At 44.0% G+C, this 20,363-nt stretch overlaps 1 protein-coding gene across 1 annotated transcript in view; it reads right to left on the bottom strand.

The window, feature by feature from the left end:
• LOC126101201 (somatomedin-B and thrombospondin type-1 domain-containing protein-like) overlaps positions 1-19,458 on the bottom strand; it is a 370,695-nt gene extending 351,237 nt beyond the window's left edge. Inside the window, exon 1 of the mRNA XM_049911896.1 lies at positions 19,209-19,458. Within this exon, the coding sequence (XP_049767853.1) occupies positions 19,209-19,458 (250 nt within the window). The remainder of the gene's footprint in view (positions 1-19,208) is intronic.
• Positions 19,459-20,363: the final 905 nt, after the last annotated feature.

Genomic DNA, 20,363 nt, shown 5'->3' with positions numbered 1-20,363 from the left:
GGAGTGATTATCACATCCGCAAGAAAACCTAAATCGGGCAAGGTAGAGGAATCTTTTTACCCATTCGCAAAGTGTACAAGTTAGGTGGGTCGACAACATATTCCTGTCATGTGACGCACATGCCGTCACCAGTGTCGTATAGAATATACCAGACGTGTTTTCCTCTGGAGGAATCGGTTGACCTATGAACTTGCGATCAAATGTTTTCAGTTCCCATTGGAGAGCCACGTCCTTTCGTCTACTAATCGCATGGTTTTGCGGTGCGGTCGCAAAACACAGACACTAAACTTATTACAGTTAACAGAGACGTCAATGAACGAACGGACAGATCATAACTTTACGAAAATAAAGTAAGTAAAGTTTTCACTCAAGGGAAGACTTGAACCAAGGACCTCTCGTTCCGCAGCTGCTCACGCTAACCACGGGACCACGGCACTCCTAACCTCAGCCTGTCCTCGATGTTGCATATGTTGCCCATGGGCTATTTAGTTTGTATATTTTGCTTATTTTTTCGTAGTTCCACACAACTTCTTCCTCTTTTCTCGATTGATCTGTGTTGAGTTTTTCAAGTCCTATCCACTGCGCCAACTTATAACTAAATCTGAGGGGGGTGCGATGGAGAGGTTCCTTGTAAACAATAAAACTAAGACGTTTCTAGATTCCTAAATTAGACTGATAGAGATTCTGTTTAAATTGTTTTGTACACAGTTGGATTAACTATAACAGCTACATGAAAGAAAAAAATTAGTTTAAAAAAATATAACTCGTTTCTGTAACTTTGTGGAAAATAACTAAATAGTATTCCTGACTCGGCTTAGACAGTTAAGTTTCTTACTTTTAACTATCTAAATAAAAACTATCTAAATAAAAATTCCTTTCAAGAGATGGAGACCCTATCCGAAACACCTGAGGGCATTTCCGCGTCAAAAATTTTTGGTTTGCGGTATGCCACCCAGTTACACGAACATCAACATAGTCCAAACTAAGGACGTTTCCATTTGAAGTCAATTTGTTGATACAAATATTCGCTCGGCACAGAGAAGAGTTGCAGACTTCTTCTCGCCTTGGGAACTAAGTGTCTGATAGCCGGGAACAGCAGGAAATAGCGCCGTGGAAGTTGTCTGTGAATTGTTCGCAAGAATCCGATCTCAAAGTTTTAATGAACATTGTGCCAAGATTACGCTTCTCTCAACTTTGGAAGTCGCTGCGACATGAAGGATAAAGGCACTAGAATACATTCCCGCGCTATTTATTGAACGTTCCCATTCTTCGCAATGAAGGGACTAGCGTCTTTCTTGCTGGGTAGTTTCACAACAATGGATAACGACTTGTGAATGTTATCTTTAGCAATAAGGAACTCTGAAGGCAAGAAGAAACTTTAAAACGCCTGATGTTAATTAATGCTTCAACTATCACTGATTCTGTACGAGTCGGGTCGAGTAACAGAAAAATAAAATTATACGTAATAAATACTTATTGTTTTCGTTGTCATCCATTTGTTCCCACCAGTGATTATGTGGTCTGCAGTCGAATTTTATTCTTACAATGACAGTTTTACAAATTATGGATAGAATTATTACGCTGTTATTTCTACGGATATTTTATACCTACCTACCGACGTGTGTTTCAACTTCCTTTCAACACCAAACGAAATAAAGAAAATGTAATGAAATTAAGTCAAATAAGACTAACAAAATAAGATTATTAATTGAGAAAGTTAAAGCAGTAGACGTGTTTTGCTGGTGGGGTAGTAAGATAATTGACGATGGCCAAAGTAAAGATGGTACAAAATGATAAAGAGAAGTTTTTAACATTGCATTTTATTGAAATTTCTTTCGAGAAGTTATCTGAAGTGTAGCTTTGTCTGCGAATGCAACTTGGAAGATAAGCCGCAGATACGAGACAAGAATAGATCTTGAAATGTAGTGCCACAGAACGACGGCAGAGATTACACTCGTAGATCTCATAACTAATTAAAAGGTACGTAATTAAATTCAGGAGAAATGAAATTTATGGCAGCAGCTGACTAAGTGAAGGTATCGCTTATGTGACGCTCTTGGGAGCAGGAGCACAATTGTACAATGTTTTTCATTATTCAGAACTGGAACTTCTCGTAAAATTAGCCAGTCCATTAAAAGCAGCCACAGCCTTTTCACTGCCACAATGTCGAACGTCTGCCTTGCTACATGAAGTGTATGTAAGCTACTTAACTCAGTTACATTCGCGACTGATCATACCCGTAGCCATATGGTTACCATCGCTGCCTTCAGTGAAGAAGGAGCCGGGTTCGACTTCTGGCAGCTCCTCAGATGTTTTCTGAGGTAGGGGGCTCTGGAATAGGGTTCACTCAGCCTCGTGAGGCAAAATGAGGAGCCGCTTGATGAAGACCGTCTGGATTCTTCTATTGGCAATAACTGCAGCAGGAACTGGCGACACGTTGATCACATGAACCACGAACATAGATCATCCTTCGTGCTGCCCTTTGGCAGCAGTTGGCCACTCAGCACATATCAAGTCCTAACCTGTGAGTGCTGTTTGCATTTATTTGCTTTTTGCGATCACCATAATGTTACTCTTATGTGCATTGGTTCAAATGGCTCTGAGCACTATGGGGCTTAACATCTGAGGCCATCAGTCCCCTAGAACTTAGAACTACTTAAACCTAACTAACCTAAGGACATCACACACATCCATGCCCGAGGCAGGATTCGAACCTGCGACCACAACAGCCACGCGGTTCCGGAATGAAGAACCTAGAACCGCTCGGCCACCGCGGCCGTCCATCTGCATTGGTAACTACACTGCGTTTAATTTTCCAGTTATTGTATTTGCTATTTACAACCATATATTTGTTCTTTAAGTCCTAGTACGGTGTGAAGTACTTGGTTACTTTAGATAACAGTATAATGCGATACGAAACTCAACAGAATGCGAAAAATAAAATAACTGAACACTATTTTCACCTTCCAAAATGATAGAGAGTACCAATCGGTCGTTTCCTTTCTGGCTTTATTAAAGCAAATCCAGGTTTCGGCTAAAAAAAATGTGTATGTCGTGTGGCTAGGGCCTCCCGTCGGGTAGACTGGTCGCCAGGTGCCAGTCTTTTGATTTGACGCCACTTCGGCGACTTGAGCGTCGATGGGGATGAGATGATGATGAGTAGGATAACACAACACCCAGCCCCTGAGCAAAGAAAATCTCCGACCCAGACGGGAATCGAACACGGGCCCTTAGGATGGACATTCTGTCGCGCTGGCCTCTCAGTTGCCAGGGGCGGACAGATTTCGGCCGATAACTATCTATTGTCAGTGCAGTATTTCGGAGTTTTAATGCGTGCCATAGTGCGTCAACCCCTGTTATTCGGTCTGCTGTCGCAGTTCAGTCTTGAATGAACTGTGGCAGGAGCCCAAAAAAGAGTGGTTCACGTGCCAGGGCACGTGTCAATACTCTGAAATACTCCACTGATAATGGCTAGTCACCGGGGGAATCTGAATTTGCCTTAATAAAGTCAAAAAGGAAACGACTGATTGCTGCTCTCCATCATTTTGAAAGCCATATTACAGTCGTTGAGTGCATTCCACTTTCCTAATGGAAGCTAATTTGACTACTTACACCTATTAGTAATGGCAAACACTTTTCATTTAAAATACGGTGTCATGAGTTATTATACAATTATTAAACGCTGCCTGGTTGCAGTAAATCGTTTCTACTTGCCATACGTCAGTAGTGGAGCCTCTTTTTCAATTGAACTGTGAGTAGGGTTATGGCCTGTAATTCCGCTACCCTTCTGCCCCTCAATACCGTTTTAATCAAGCGTAACTAACGACGCTACTAGAGATTCTCTTCCGCAAGCCACTATGTAAATACAGTTTTGAGCGAAGGTAGGGCCATCGATAACACCATTCTGCTCAGCAATTTTCATTTTTGCAATCAGAGATCAATAGCCTGGGAGACGGAACATAAAACCGGTCAGATCGTTGCAGCCTACTGATACCGCACTTTGGCTTTGACATGGGATCTCATACGTGAGCGAACAGAAGTAGAGCATCACACAGGCAATATTTATATCGTTATAATGCCGTGAGTCACAAATACTGTTGTAATGCTTTATTTCAAAGGCATACCCAGTTTCGAGATACCATGTCCATCTTGAGTTGATAAACATTTCCAGGTACACTGATGTTTTGCTCAGCAGCGTGTCGTCCTCTCCTGCAATATGTTACAGTGGATGGCGATTTTTTGAATGTTCCTTATAGTTTCCAAGACGATGTACGCAGTCCTGTCAAATTAATGTGATCACCGGGTATTTTCGCCGTCAATGTGCAATAACCACTCACAGACTGCAGGTGGCAGTACTAACAGCGGAGGGTACATAAAACATGTCGGGGAGATGCGGACAACAGTACAGTCTTTCAAATAACTTACGGTAATTCAGCCAGGCAACACTTTCAGCGACCGCTGATATTTCGGCGGGAGAACACCCCGCCATTTTCAAGGCAAACTGCAACGGACAGGCGACGTACATGCAAATTTAAAACCTCGGTTCTCGGACTGAAGGAGGAAAGATAACACACACACACACTGAACACTAGTGCCACCAAAGATGGCTAAAGTCAGCACTATCGATACTGAGACTATGAATTCGCAGGTGAGGTAGCATAGACTCTGTCCCTCTGTTTTTTGACAAGAGAGAGAGCCGGATTCCAAACAGAGTTTAAACAGAAACGTCCATCCCTGTTAACGAGGTTGCTCGCTAATTTAATCTCAACTGCCTCCCTAATAACACTGTCCCAATAGCTGGACGTGCATGCCAATATCTCGGTGTTATTATATAACATGGGGTGACCAGTATCCAAAAAATGTTCGGCAATAGCAGATCTATTTGGCTGCTGTAATCGTGTGTCCCGTTTATGCTCAGTGCATCGGTCCTCCACGGTCCTGATAGTTTGACCAATATGTGCCACGCCGCAGCTACAAGGGATACGATATACTCCCGCCTTACGCAGTGGCATGCACGTCCAGCTATTAAGACAGTGTTATTAGGGAGGCAGTTGAGATTAAATTAGCGAGCAACCTCGTTAACAGGGATGGAGGTTTCTGTTTAAACTCTGTTTGCAATCCGGCTCTCTCCCTTGTCAAAAAACAGAGGGACAGAGTCTATGCTACCTCACCTGCGAATTCATAGTCTCACTATCGATAGCTCTGAGTTTGGCCATCTTTGGTGGCACTAGTGTTCAGTGTGTGTGTGTGTGTGTGTGTGTGTGTGTGTTATCTTTCCTGCTTCAGTCCGAGAACCGAGGTTTTAAATTTGCATGTACGCCGCCTGTCCGTTGCAGTTTGCCTTGAAAATGGCGGGGTGTTCTCCCGCCGAAATATCGGCCATCGCTGAAAGTGTTACCTGGCTGAATTCCCGGAAGTTATTTGAGAGTTGTATACGCCAGGAGAAACTCAGGTCTCACAAACAGTACAGTCGTTGTCGTAATGTGGAAACGGAGACATTTTTCTGATGTGGCCAAGGGTGGAAGCATTTCCGAAACGGCTTCGTTTTTAAACTGTTTGCATGCCACCGTAGATAAAATATGCCATGCCTGCAAAATGGCGCTATCCAAAACCGGCACCGAGACCACTGTGGCACACCATGGGCCACAAATGACAGGGCAGAACGGCGGCTGCGGAGGTGTGTACGGGCGACTAGACGAGCTATTGCTGAGCAACTAACTGACCAGCCAGGTGGACCAAGGTGCTGCTAACAGTGTCTCCTCAACACTTTTCAGCGAACGTTGCTTTGTACGGACTTCCACTGCAGGCGCCTGGTTCGTGCTGACTGCTGGTCATCGACGATTATGGCTGAATATGCACGCCGGTATCATAACTGGGCGTCCACTGAGTGGCCTTTTTGAGATGAATCACTCTTTATGCTCCACCAGACAGATGGCCATTGGCGTGTTCAGTAATGACACACTGAAAGGGAAAATCCAGGCCGCAGGAGGGAATACTATGTCTGAGGAATTTTTTCATGGTATGCCCTGGATGATGACGTCATTATTGAAGGCACAATGGATCAACATGAACTAAAGCCGAAACTAAACTAAACTCCGTCCAAACAGGCCTTGGAAGGCTCAACGGTCTAGTCTGTCTGTAAACTCAAGAGCGAACAGCGCTTTTGGTGCAGGAAACGGCCTTTCCCGGAAGAACTCTGCCACCAGCCAACAGGGGCACCCAAAATCTGTTGCCCGTTACCTGTCTAGCGGTGTAGATGGCGTGCAGTGATGTAAGTCGTTCCTGTTCGTGGGATCTTAGTTGTCAGTGTCAGTGATTTAACTTTGTGTACTTACTGATATACTTCGATGTCCGGAAGTGATGGATAATCGTCTAGCATTGCAAGAAAATGAACAGAATACGAAGAAGAGAAGGTATTTGCGGAGTAACGAGCGTTCGATCATGTTATTACAGCGTGTATTAAAGAGGCAATCCAAAAAGAACTGTTGGCTAATATTACCAGTCCCAATCAAAGAGCTGCAATTCATGCAAACGTCAGCCTTACTCAACAGGACACACAAGGAAGGAACGCGAAAATAACCCGCATGGTTAACAGGAATCGCCACGAAGGAAAACTAATAATTTTGGGAGGGAACCCATCGCTACAGTTTCAAAATCACGTGAAATCTTTGATCCTTATGGAACACTAAATCTCTATCTCGATCATTGTTGACCTGATTCTAAGACATATTGCTTAAAACATGTGCGAAGTGGCTATTCTAAACACTGTTCAAATTTCCTTCGAAACATGTACACCGATTCTGAACTTCAGAGCAAAAAGCTTCACATACGAGGTGCGTTCACTTAGTACTTTTATTTTTTGGTAAAAACTTTATTTGTTAATCTACAGTAATACTATCCTCTTCAAAATATTCCCCATTACATCCTATACACTTATGCGCTTTTTCCAATTCCCGAAACACTTTAGGAACTGTTTCTTCGGGATAGTTCATAGGTCTCTTAACTATGCATTTTTAATCTTATCCATGCTTGTAAAACCGCTGTCCCTTAAGACCTGCTTTGAAATGTTTATACCACTTGTCTGCCCTTGGTTTACTCATAACAGGCTCACCAGAAGCAATATTTACCATTTATAATGATGTCATACACGTTATTCCATTCTTATAACAAAATTTAATACAGATTCTGTAATTTATTTTTATACAAAACAAATAATCGTTGATGCTACCAAAACACGTGTAACCTTTCTGACAGCTGACAAAAGAGTAAATACCCAATATGCATAACATTGTACACATACTTTTGAGGCATGTTTACGAAGACAGTTACAAAAAAGTAGTGCAAATCGGACTATACAACATACAAATTTATAAATTTCTGCTTACTTTTTAAACACTCTTCGTGTTGCAAGAACTGTTAAGTTTCAATGCAGTGCTTCAAAGGAAACATCTACCTTTTAGTAGAAACACAAAATAAGAACAAGCCTAGAATTCCACAGACTGATTGCATTACATGGGGTTCGTTTTACGAATAGCAATAGAGAAACATATTCACATGAACAGGCATATGGTTCTATGTTTGTAGTGGAATCCTGACTTCCGGTCTTATGTTAATATTACTTAATCTATTTAATCTATTATTTAATCTATTTAATATTATTTAATCTATCGTTTTTTATATTTCTTATGGTCGTAATGAATTTGTCTAAAAATAAACACAGCCGAGACGTATCTCTACACGGCGTCGCCACAGATTTAAGGCGCGCGCCGCGTCAGGGCCGGTACTACGTTGTGAAGCAGCCTGTAGAAGCGCCTCGTGACGTAGCTGGGTTGGCAGAGTGGGGACACGCTCACTCGCTCTTCAGTTTACCGACAGACTACACCGACCGGCCGCCGAGTCATCCTCACGCCACAGGCGTCACTGGCTGCGGACACGGAGGAGCATGTGGTCAGCACATCACTCTCCCGGCCGTATGTCGGTTTACGAGACCGGAGCCGCTTCTCAGCTTGCCTCATAAGGGCTGAGTGCACCCCGCTTGCCAACTGTGCTCGGCAGCCCGGACGGTCATCCATCCAAGTGCTAGCCCAGCCAGACAGCGCTTAACTTCGGTGATCTGACAGGAATCGGTGTTACCACTGCGGCAAGGGCGGTATCAACGTACGTATGCATCTGTCCTTAGGGACCATGTCTATCCCTACGTGCAGTTCGTTTTTTCTCAGCACAGTGACATCTACCAGCAGGACAGTGCAACTTGTCAAATAGCTCTCAGTATATACGAGTGCTTCGAAGAACACCAGGATGAGTACACCATACTCCCCTGGCCAACAGACTCCCCCCCCCCCCCCCCCCGGGGATTTAAACAAAACCGGGAATTCTATCTGGTGTTTATTAGAGGAAGCCGAAAGGCACGCGCTTTAGCTCACGCAGGCTCGCGTGAGGTCTGGAACAGGACAAGGAAATTAGACTTTAGAAAAACGGACGTAGCTGGTGGAATACTTAACTTCAATCCATTAATGGTGAGCGTCGCTCTTGACTGTACATGATTCAGTATCAATAGTAACTGGTAATGGCGCCTTGCTAGGTCGTAGCAAATGACGTAGCTGAAGGCTATGCTAACTATCGTCTCGGCAAATGAGAGCGTATTTTGTCAGTGAACCATCGCTAGCAAAGTCGGTTGTACAACTGGGGCGAGTGCTAGGAAGTCTCTCTAGACCTGCCGTGTGGCGGCGCTCGGTCTGCAATCACTGATAGTGGCGACACGCGGGTCCGACGTATACTAACGGAGCGCGGCCGATTTAAAGGCTACCACCTAGCAAGTGTGGTGTCTGGCGGTGACAACACACTATCGAACTATTCGTACCATAAATCCTTAACTGAGACACCTAGTACAGATCCTTGTCGGTACCTTTCAGAACTTCACTCACTCTCTTCCTGCGAGCCTCGCAGTAGTCTATACTGCAAAATGTAATTCGGGCTTTTGACCGGTGGTCACATTAATGTGACTGGACTGTTCATATGCTACTGCTTTGCGAACCACGCACGTGTTGTAAATAAATCACTGTGCCATACTTCATAAAATTCTTAACGTCAGTTTGGGCTCGAAACAGGTGCTTCACACTGATCGTTATTCAATAGACTTCTGTCTTGTTTCAATTACCAAGACAACCGGCGCGGATAGTTAGATACTAGTCGGAGGCCGTGTAGTGCCTGTTGGTGGCGTCGTTTTCTAGTCCAGTGGTTGGATCCGAGAGTTTTCTTAAAGTAAATGGACTGCAGTTGCATAGTAATTAGTCTTACAGAAGTACTGACGTTCTTAAAGCCGTATCGATGGTTAAACCGAGGCTGGCGACGCTTACTTACATTTTATAAGTAATCCAGAGTGAAGGAATAATCCAGGTTGTCCAACACACTTTTCTGAGTAAGTCTGCAGGGCAGTACACTACGCAACTCCTCTTGTGGACCGCCGATCCCATCGCGGAGACTGCGTGGGCTCCGAGGATGGCCACGAGGCTGATATCCAGCGACTCCACGGCCGTTCCGCGAATGATCTGACTAAAACACCTACCAAGTTTTGGTCGAATTCACTAACTGGTTCGAAATCATCTATTCAGTCGCTCAGTGATCACGCAGATACCGAAAATGAAAGTAACAGAGAGAAGGCCGAAATATCGAATCCGGTCTTCTGAAACTGTTTGACAGCAGCAAATCGTAATACGGCCCCTCTTTCCATTCATAGTACGAACGTCGAAGAGGCAGATATTGAGATAACCGATCGCGGAATGGAAAAGCAACTGTAATCGCTTAGTAATGGAGAGGCATCGGGATCAGGTCAGATACCTGTAAGTCTCCACAAACATTACGTGAAAGAACCTTGCTCCCTTCCAGCAGCAGTTTGTCGTAGTATCCGCTGGAGTAACGAGGGGTACATAGCGACTGGAAAAAAAGGTAAACTCCTTCCTGTTGCCAAAGAACGTCGTAGGATAGATACAGATAATTACACTGTGCAAAAACAAAACTTTTGCTTGTTTAAGTGAATTTTATGTTTGTTTTGGATGAATGACGTCACAACTATACACTGAATAATCCTAGTGTTGTATGATCGTTTCTTTGCTTCTTATGCCCAATTATATGAAACTGATTGGTTAAAATAATATTTGCTAAGAACGCTTAATACATGAGATGAATAAACTGTTCAGTTGTATGTTATCTGTTTCGGATTCACGTTACTGATGAATAATGGCATCTTCCCGTTATTGTAAGAATCATACAAACTGTTTTTGCTACGTGTGTCGTCCTTCCTGCGACTGAAAGCAGTAAAGCATAGCATTAAGGATGGTAACAATTTCCGCTCAGTACGCATGTCTTATTTTGGTATCCCTGAGGGATACAAGAACTGGGTACCACATGTTGTGTGTGGTTGTTGTAGATCTACTCTCGAGGCCAGTTATAGAGGAGAAAACACCCAATTTTTTGCGAGAACCAACAAATCACTTTTTCAACTGCTATTTCTGTGTTGCTGTTCTCATCATAAGAGGGAAAAGAAAACCAATGTTTTTTTTCATATCCATACTTGCCTTCATGTCTTAGGCCCATTCCACACGTTGATGAGCTTCCTATTCCTCCTACTCTAGTGCTGAAGAGGTGTGAAGGTAGCAGTAATGAATCAAATACCGAAATCGACCAAGAAAGAGACTTCTAAGAGGATGAAGATGCTAAACTTCACTTCCCCATACAAAATGAGCTAAATGGCCTGATCACGGATCTAGGTACTACAAAATCCAATGCGGAAATCCTAACATCGAGACTAAAGCACTGGAGCCTATTGGGAAAGATTTGCAAGATATCCAACCCAAGGAAACGCTACGAAACTTTCTCACAACACTTCACTCTGGCAGACAACCAGTGCTATTTCCACAATGTGCTACTTTTGAAGGAAACAGGGTTTAACTAGCACTGACCAATCTTCATTGATAGCTCCTGCAAGAGGTTGAAACCTCAGAGAGAGTGACGTAACTTACAAGTGGAAACGTGGGAAGACAACATATTTTTAGACACATATACATGTCATGTAAACATTTTCATATACTTTAACAGTTTTTATGTATATACGTACTGCATTTACATTTTTAACAATGTCTTTTGTTTCGTTTCAGGGGCATATGAAAACGCGCATTCATTGTTCCATATCAATATATTTTCCTAAAATTACGAAATAAAATCAAAGAATTGCCCTAAAAACAATTTCCCGTCTGCGAATTAGTGTTTACATGGTATCTTGGAACGTAATGCACCAGAAACAACAAAAAATTAAGTTAAACAAAATCTCGTTGCATGGTGTTACAGGCCTATGTCGTTGATGTCAGTCAGTTGTAGAATTATGGAACATGTTTATGCTCAAGCATTATGACATATTTGGAGAACGAAGATCTCCTCTATGAGAATCAGCATGAATTCTGCAAACAGAGATTTTGTGAAACTCAGCTCGCACTGTTCCTCCATGAGATCCGTAGCGCTGTAGACAACGATGCTCGGTTTGACGCCGTGTTCTTTCACTTCAACAACGCGTCTGCATTGTTTAGTAAAATAAAATAAAATAAAATAAAATAAAAACACAAACTTAACCGAGTATCAGACTGGATTTACGACTAGAGTCAAGACTTCCTTGCGTCTCAACGGAACAAAACCAACAGATGCGAAGGTAATTTCGGCGGTACCAAAAGGAATTGTGATAGGACCGTTACTGATTATAGTGTATATAAATGACCTAGTTGAAAGCGACGGAAGCCCTTTAAGACTATTAGCAGATCATGTGGTCGCCTATAAGAAGGCAGCAATGCCAGAAGACAGTATCTGTCTCCAGAATGAACTACAGATCAGTATGATGTAGCCACTGGCAGTTGACCCCCAATGTAAATAAATTGGATTCGCAAGTGTACAGAAACACTATTGATGACAAATTACTGGAGACAGTACCTACCGTAAGGTGTGTAGGAGTAACTATGTAGAGCGATCTTAAGTGGAATCACCACACAACGCAAATAGTGGCAAAATCAGACGCCAGACAGGAAAATAGTAAAGAAGGGCTTACAAGGCGCTTATGCGGCCGATTCTTGCGTTCTGTTGATCACTCTGGCACCGTTAGCAGGTAGTATTGGCAGAAGAGATAGAGAAGATCCAAAGAAGAGCGGTGCGTTTCGTCACGGGATCGTTCAGTCTGCACGAGATCGTCCCAGAGAAGCTCAACAAACTCCAGTGGCAGACGTTACAAGAGAGCCGTTGTCCATCACGGAGAGGTTTACCACTGATATTTCGAGAAAGTGCTGTCCGGGGAAAGTCGGACAACATATGTTACTTCATCCCACATAGATCTCGCCCCAATTCGAGCCAATACAGAGGATTACCTATAATCGTCTTCCCATACGCCATTCGCGAGTGGTAGAGGGAAGAGGATAGTACCCTCCGTCACACACCATCAGTTGACTTGCGAAGTATTGATGTAGATGTAGATGTACATGTCCATGCAGTCGGAAGAAATCAGACGGGTTGTGTCGGTGTACTGAACACTTCCAAACGAGCGAAGCCCGTGCTGATGACCTGCCAGCGAAGCCACTGTGGACGCAGAGGTAATGCCGGAGGATCACCTGCGAATTTATTGGCCGTACCTCAGGCTGACCCCGAGTGATGCGTCGGCCGGCTGCTCGTGTGTGACGTATCGATGCCCTGTCGCCATACTTCTCACGAGAGGTGGTACGGCCTCGTAACTTTTCCTGATGCCAGGCGCTATGACTCGTGCATTCAATACGCGCATCTATTTTTTCACTTTATGGTTTGACTGTCCAGCTGCCGGCCTCCGTTGCTACTGATCGCATTTTGCGTCAGTGGGCCAAAGACAAATAAAGTATTCAGGTAACAAATAATGTTTTCTATATTGTTCTTTTTTTACTGTTCCTGCAAAGACTTGTCTAAATTATAATTAAATCGCGTGTTTCTTCAAAAAACTATCATTACGAACGTTCCAAAAAGTAAGAATTACCATCACTGAGCTAAAGAGGTTACAGAAAAATATGGAAACACCGCAAGAAATACATGTTGTTGTTGTTGTGGTCTTCAGTCCAGAGACTGGTTTGATGCAGCTCTCCATGCTGCTCTATCCTGTGCAAGCTTCTTCATCTCCCTGTACCTGCTGCAGCCTACATTCATCTGAATCTTCTTAGTGTATGCATCTCTTGGTCTACCTTTACGATTTTTACCCTCCAATCTGCCCTCCAATATTAAATTGGTGATCCCTTGATGCCTCAGAATATGCCCTACCAACCGATCCCTTCTTCTAGTCAAGTTGTGCCACAAACTTCTCTTCTCCCCAATTCTGTTCAATACCTCCTCATTAGTTATGTGATCTACCCATCTAATATGCAGCATTCTAGCACCACATTTCGAAAGCTTTTGTTCTCTTCTTGTCCAAACTATTTATCGTCCACGTATCACTTCCATACATGCCTACACTCCATACAAATACTTTCAGAAACGACTTCCTGACACTTAAATCTATACTCGATGTTAACAAATTTCTCTTCTTCAGAAACGCTTTACTTGCCATTGCCAGTCTACATTTTATATCCTCTCTTCTTCGACCATCATTAGTTATTCAGCTCCCCAAATAGCGATACTCATTTACTATTAATTCGACTACATTCCATTATCCTCGTTTTACTTTTGTTGATGTTCATCTTATATTCTCCTTTCAAGACACTGTCCATTCCGTTCACCTGCTAAGAAATACATAGTTGAACATAAATGTAGATGTAACCAAGTCTGCGGCTTGTGCTGTTGTACCGGGTGATTATAATTAAACTTTCCCTATTTAACACGTTATAACATAGAAACTAATTACCGTACGAGTACCAAACTTGGTTACATTAAAGTCCAGAGTACGGGGTGCATGATTTCCATGCGTCGCGGCGCCACCATCCAGTTCCAACTATGGCCACCAGATGCCGTAATCAGCCATCGTGCTTCATAATCTCTTACCCCTGACCAGTCGCAGTACACTTCTTAAAGCGTCAACATGAGCTTGGACAAAACGAACAGGGCATTATCAGTGAGACTCTATTATCAAAGCGAAAGTAATGCTGCAACTGCCCTTCGAGAATGCCGCTGTTTGAAAGGATTACGGGAGGGTCCTCTTTCTCCACCTGTTGTGCAGGGAATGATGAAGAGCTGGGCGTCGCTCCGGGAAGAGGCCGACGACCGGTCGCATCACAGGTAGTTGACGAAATCGCTGTTTTTATACCAGACAACGCGGCGCCCAGCTCCCTACCGTTCCAATGTGTCACAACAACTGAACGTCCCATGGTCCACTGTACGGAAGGTGCTTCGAGCCATTCTGAGACGGTATCTGTACAAGATCCATATCGAACAGCGAGTGGCCTTGGACCATCCTATGGACAGACGGAACTCTATTTTCTCTGACGGATGAGGTAAACACACAGGATTGTTGAGTATGGGGATCTTCACCTCCAGTCACTGTGTATAAAGTTCCTCTGTGTGGGGAACGTGTCACCGTATGGTGTAGCTTCGCAGTTATCTTCATCATTGGACCATTCTTTCTTGAACAGGTTGGCGCTCAAGGACCAAAGACGTTGAATGTGATCGGCCAGCGTTACTGCGATATGCTTCGTCAGCATGTCATACCCGCCCTACAGGAGAGACGCATTGAACTCAATAGCTTTCATGCAAGATGGGGCATCACCGCACATCGTTCGTGAAGTTCACCTGCTTGCCCGAAACACATTTGTAAACGATCGATTTATCAGATGAACGTTTCCAAATGCTTGGCGGGCACTATCACCTGATGTCACTCCCTGCGATTTCTGGTTGTAGCGCTACCTAAAGGACAGGGTTTACTAGGGGAACATTCACACATGTGCTGATCTGAAGTGCAGCATATTCAGAGAGGTAGCCAGCATACCTGCGGAAATTCTTCGTTCTGCTGTGTAGAATGAAATCCTGTGCCATCAGACTCTTCTGGACACTTATGGGTGCCATATTGATCCCCTTTTGTAGTAGTAATGGTGCCGATAAGTAATGGTATGATGTAGTGAAGCAGCACATTAAAATTGTTCCAATTGAAATGATTCTGCATCATTTCTCTTCCCCATGTGCTTGTTTGGTCATCCTACGTTAATTAGTTCCCGTGTTATAAAGTGTTAAATAAGGAAAGTTTAGTTATAACCACCCTGTATTTGACCACGAACGACACCTGTGCAATGTCCTCAGTGCATTGCAGCGTCAGCCGTGCTCAGACAAGGGTTCTGTGTAGCTGTGAATGCATTATGTCGGAGCTAAGTCAGTTCTACTGTAGGCAAATTGTTGCTCCTCGTATGTTGTGTGCTTCCATAACCAATGTAGCTGAAGAGGTTGGCGTTTCAAGGAACACAGTATCTAATACTTACACGGCATACACAGATGGAGGAAAAAACATCATCAACTAAGTCACAACGAGGACGAAAATAAGTGTTGAGTGATCGCGACGGACAGTCACTGAAGAGGATCATGGCGAAAAAGTATGAGAACGACTGCTGCTTAAGTCACTGCGGAACTGAATGTCGCTCTCGCGAATCCTGTCAGCACCAGAACGACATGAAGAGAGCTCCATAAGGTGGGAGATGCTGGACCAGCTGGAATTCGAAAACCGGACACCAGTGAAGCACATGCCCGTAACAGGATAACGCGATGCCGAAGCCACAAAATTTGGACTATAAAGCAACGCAAAAATGTCATTTGGTGGGATCAGTCTTGTTTCACAATTTTTCCAACTTTTTTGCACTGTTTCCAAGCTCTGGTCGAGTCTGCGTCCCAATACTGAAACATGGTGATGGTCCAGTGATGATTTGGACAGCCATATCGTGGTATTCCAAGAGCCCTACGGTTACTCTGCAGGTAGCTTTACTGTCAAGTTCAGTGAAGAAATTTCAGAACATTTTGAAATTAAAACATGAGTGATACTGTTGTGGACTGGCAAGACAGCCAATCCACAGTGACGGGTAGCCGAAAGGCACGCGTTAAAGCTCACGCAGACTGGCGTGAGGTCTGGAACAGTTAAGGGGATGTATAGTAGCAAATAAAGTACGTAGTTGATGTAATACTTAACTTTAATCCATAATTGGTGCACATCGGTCTGATAGTACATGCTTCACAATATAAATAGCAAAGGATAAATGGCGCCTTGCTAGGTCGTAGCAAATGACGTAGCTGAAGGCTATGCTAACTATCGTCTCCGCAAATGAGAGCGTATTTGTCAGTGTAGCTTCGCTAGCAAAGTCGGCTGTACAACTGGGGCGAGTTCTAGGACGTCTCTCTAGACCTGCCGTGTGGTGGCGCTCGGTCTGCAATCACTGACAGTGGCGACACGCGGGTTCGACGTATACTAGCGGACCGCGGCCGATTTAAAGGCTACCACCTAGCAAGTGTGGTGTCTGGCGGTGACACCACAGATACAAGATGACGTATTAATTTTCAGTTGTGTCTCAGAAAAATTAATGCACGATGGCGAAAACTGAAATCGGAGTCTAAAATTGACGAACCAATAAAATCATTAATAACCAGTATTAGAATAAACTTTCAGCTTTCGCAAACGATCGGGCAGATGTATGTCAGGAAATTCAAACTGCACAAAAAAAACAGTTATTCTTAAAGAAGAAGCAGCAGAAACACTGGTCTAGCAACAACGTAGCACCGAAAATTCCAGTAATTAAATACGGAAAAATGGAGAGCGTTTACCAGCACAAATATCTAGGCGATGCTATTCAGGAAACCGGTTTGGAAAAAACCTGTTTACGAAATCGGTTGTCACAACATCAAAAAGCTTTCTGGTTTACAAAAAAAAAAAAAAAAAAAAAAAAGACATATATAACAACGATGAATTTCAAAAGACACAAAACTGGAACAGTACAACATAATCATCAAATCAGTATCTTTTTGTGGGTTCTTTCAGCAGTAAATCTGTGTGACACATAATGCGTCTTTTTGTATCGTCTACTGTTAATGTTTTTTGGGCAACGTCATACCTATCGCTCCTGTGTTTACTAAACGATCGTGTGACGAAAGGCGCCCATCTCCGTCGCAGCTTCTCTGTCTACACCACTAATCTAACTTGACATGGGTCCAACACTGATGAGTAGCAAATTGGAAATTTGTGGTAAGATCTTATGAGACCAAACTGCTGAGGTCATCGGTCCATAAGCTTACAAACTACTTAATCTAACTTAAACTTACGCTAAGAACAACACATACACCTATGCACGAGGGAGGACTCGAACCTCCGACGGGAGAAGCCGCGCGAACCGTGACCGGACGCCTGAGTGTGCGCGGCTGATGACTGCCACTCAAGAACTGATCGGCAGAGGGAAGCCACTTCTTTCGTGAATAAATCACATTTCCTTAGAATTCTCCCGATGAATCTCTGTTTAGAATCTCCTTTCCCCGCAATTACTTTTACGTGGTCATTCCATGTTAGGTTATTTATTGTACTTAGGCAGTAATGTATCACTTCCCCTATTGAGAAACATTACGTTATATTTATTTATTTTATAGTTGAACTTCCATTCCCAGCAGAAATCGTCCCGCATTTTGCTTCAGTCTTGTGCTGCAACTTCTTGTAACAATGTCCATGAACAGGCTAACAGAGCTTACGAAACTATCCACGACATCATATACATGCATACTTATTATGAATTAAAGTCCCCCGCCACCTTTTCTGTCTGTGTATCTTAATCTAAGGAACTGCTGGACGGATTTTATATGGTGTTCACTGATAGACAGACATTCATGAGCAATGTTTATGTAACTTATTAACACTACGCCAGAAAAGTCATCCCGCAGCAGATCCTTAATGCTAGCCGTTAGAATCCAGTGCAGGTCGCTAATTAATTGTACGTCTGTTGACATGTCTGAATCTATTTCCGACTCACTCCCCTCTCTCTCTCTATCTCTCTCTCTCTCTCTCTCTCTCTCTCTCTCTCCCTCTCTCTCTCTTGTTCTCACACTCCTTTTCTACTCCTCTCTAAGTCTTTCTCTCCTCCGCCTCGCTTTCGTCCTCTGTTTCCATCTTGGTTATTCTATCCCTCTGTATCCTTATTACTTTCTCTCTCTCATTCTATCGGGCCTGAGATTGTCTCGAGAACGAGACCTATGTCCCTCTCTCTTTGTTTCTCTACCTCTGTCACTTTCATTCTATCCGTCTTTCACTCTCTCACACTGTAACCGCCTCTTACACTCTATCGTCGTACCCCACACTCTTTCCCTATCTTATCATACTTTGCGGTCCCTCCCGCCGGAAGTTTGAGTTCTCCCTCGGGCATGGGTTTGTGTGTTGTTCTAACCGTAAGTTAGTTTAAGTAGTGCGTAAGTCTAGGGACCGATGACCTCAGCAGTTTGGTCCCATAGGAATTCAAGTACATTTTAACATTTTTGCTTATCATACCTTGGCGTTCTATTTCCCTCTCTTATTCTGTCACTGTCTGTCTCACTCCCACTATCCTTGTGTCTCTCTGTCTCACACACATTCTGTATCTCTGCCTCTTTTTATATGTTCTCTCCAACTTTCTCTCATTCTCTTCCTCTCTCTGTCTTCTGCCTCACACTCGTCGTCTAGCCCCTTATTTTAATCCCTTACTCTCACTACCCTTGTCCCCATCCTCCCTCCTCTCTGTCTCTACCGCTCACTGTCGATAACTCACTCTCTCTCTCTTTCTCTCTCTCTCTCTCTCTCTATTTTATCCCTCTTTCATTCTCTAACCCCCTCTCAAACAATAATCCCCCTCTCACGCTCCATCCTGTTACCCTTTCCCATTCTCTTTTCCTCTCTCTAACTCTGTTGCTGTCTCCCTGTATCATTCCGAGTATCCCTGTGTCTGTCTATTTTTTCTCGTTCACTTTGTCTCATTTTCTCTCTCCATCTCGCTCTCGTACTCTAACCTTATATTTTTTATTCTACCCCTTTCTCTCACTGCCCCTATCACCTTCCTCCCTCCTCTACCCATATCTCTGTATCGTCGTCTCTCTTTATATCTCTATACGTCTATACAGCTCTCCCACTCTCTTTCTATTACGAACTCCTCCCTCTCACGATTACAGTAAATACTATATGGCGCAAACAGTAACAGAACGGACGCCAATGTTTTAACGACAAGCAAAGTGCAGGCGCTCACCCTTGAGCGCGGACTTGTTGCTGTGCGGGCAGCGCGTGCCCTGGCAGCCGCGCTTCTGCAGCAGCGAGGGGCAGTGCTTGCCGCCGTTCTCGGGCTGGCGCTGCACGGAGCGCGACCGCCGCATCATGCCGGTGCCGCAGTCCGCGTCGCACTCCGACCACGGGCCCCACGCCGTCACCGCGCAGTCCACCACTGCAACGCAAAGCACCCAGCACACGCTCATCACAGACGTCGTCGCTCCACAGGGCATGGGGGCTAAACAAGTAAGGTACAATCTGTAAAACATAAACTATAAATTAAAAAAAAGCGATACAAAAAATCTCTAAAATTCAAAAAATTATGAAACTTCCCGGCAGAGTAAAACTGTGTGCTGGACTAAGACTAGAACTCGGGACATTTCCCTTCGCAGGTGACTGCTCTACCATTTGTTTTTTTTGGGGGGGTGGGGGGGGGGGAGGGGAGTATTTGGTCCCAGCGGATGTCACATGACATCTGATGAAGTACATTGCTGATCCCTCCACTCAGTTTTTTTTTAATTTTTTTTATTACTGAGACCAGCCAGCTCTCTGACCGAACACTCCGAGCTACCGTGCCGGCATACCATCTGAGATACCCAAGTATGACTCACGACTCGTCCTCACAGCTTTGCTTCTGGCAGTATCTCGCCTCCTACCTTCCTAACTTCACAGAAGCTCTCCTACGAACCTAACGTAACTAGTGCTCCTGGAAGAAAGGATATTACGCAGACATGACATAGAAATAACATGGGGGATGTTTCCAGAATGAGATTTTCACTCTGCAGCGGAGTGTGCGCTGATACGAGCACTTGCCCGCGAAAGGCAAAGATCCCGAGTTCGACTCTCGAGCCGGCACGCAATTTTAATCTACCAGGAAGTTTCCTATCAGCGCACATCTCCGCTGCAGAGTGAAAATCTCATTCTCAAATAAATTATTTCTGTTGCTCCTTTAAGCTTAGTAATATTTTGATCAAAGAGTCGTCGCGCTGGAGAACAACTATGTAAATAAAAAAACAAGAAGGTAGCAGCAGCTATCCTTCCTAGAATCATACTTTCATTATTGCTGGGTATAAACCTCTCCCATTTGGAGCCGGCCGTGGTGACCGAGCGGTTCTAGGCGCTTCGTCTGGAACCGCGG

The sequence above is a fragment of the Schistocerca cancellata genome, chromosome 9, assembly GCF_023864275.1.
Source record: "Schistocerca cancellata isolate TAMUIC-IGC-003103 chromosome 9, iqSchCanc2.1, whole genome shotgun sequence".
NCBI lineage: Eukaryota > Metazoa > Arthropoda > Insecta > Orthoptera > Acrididae > Schistocerca > Schistocerca cancellata.
This window is presented reverse-complemented; position numbering and strand designations above follow the sequence as displayed.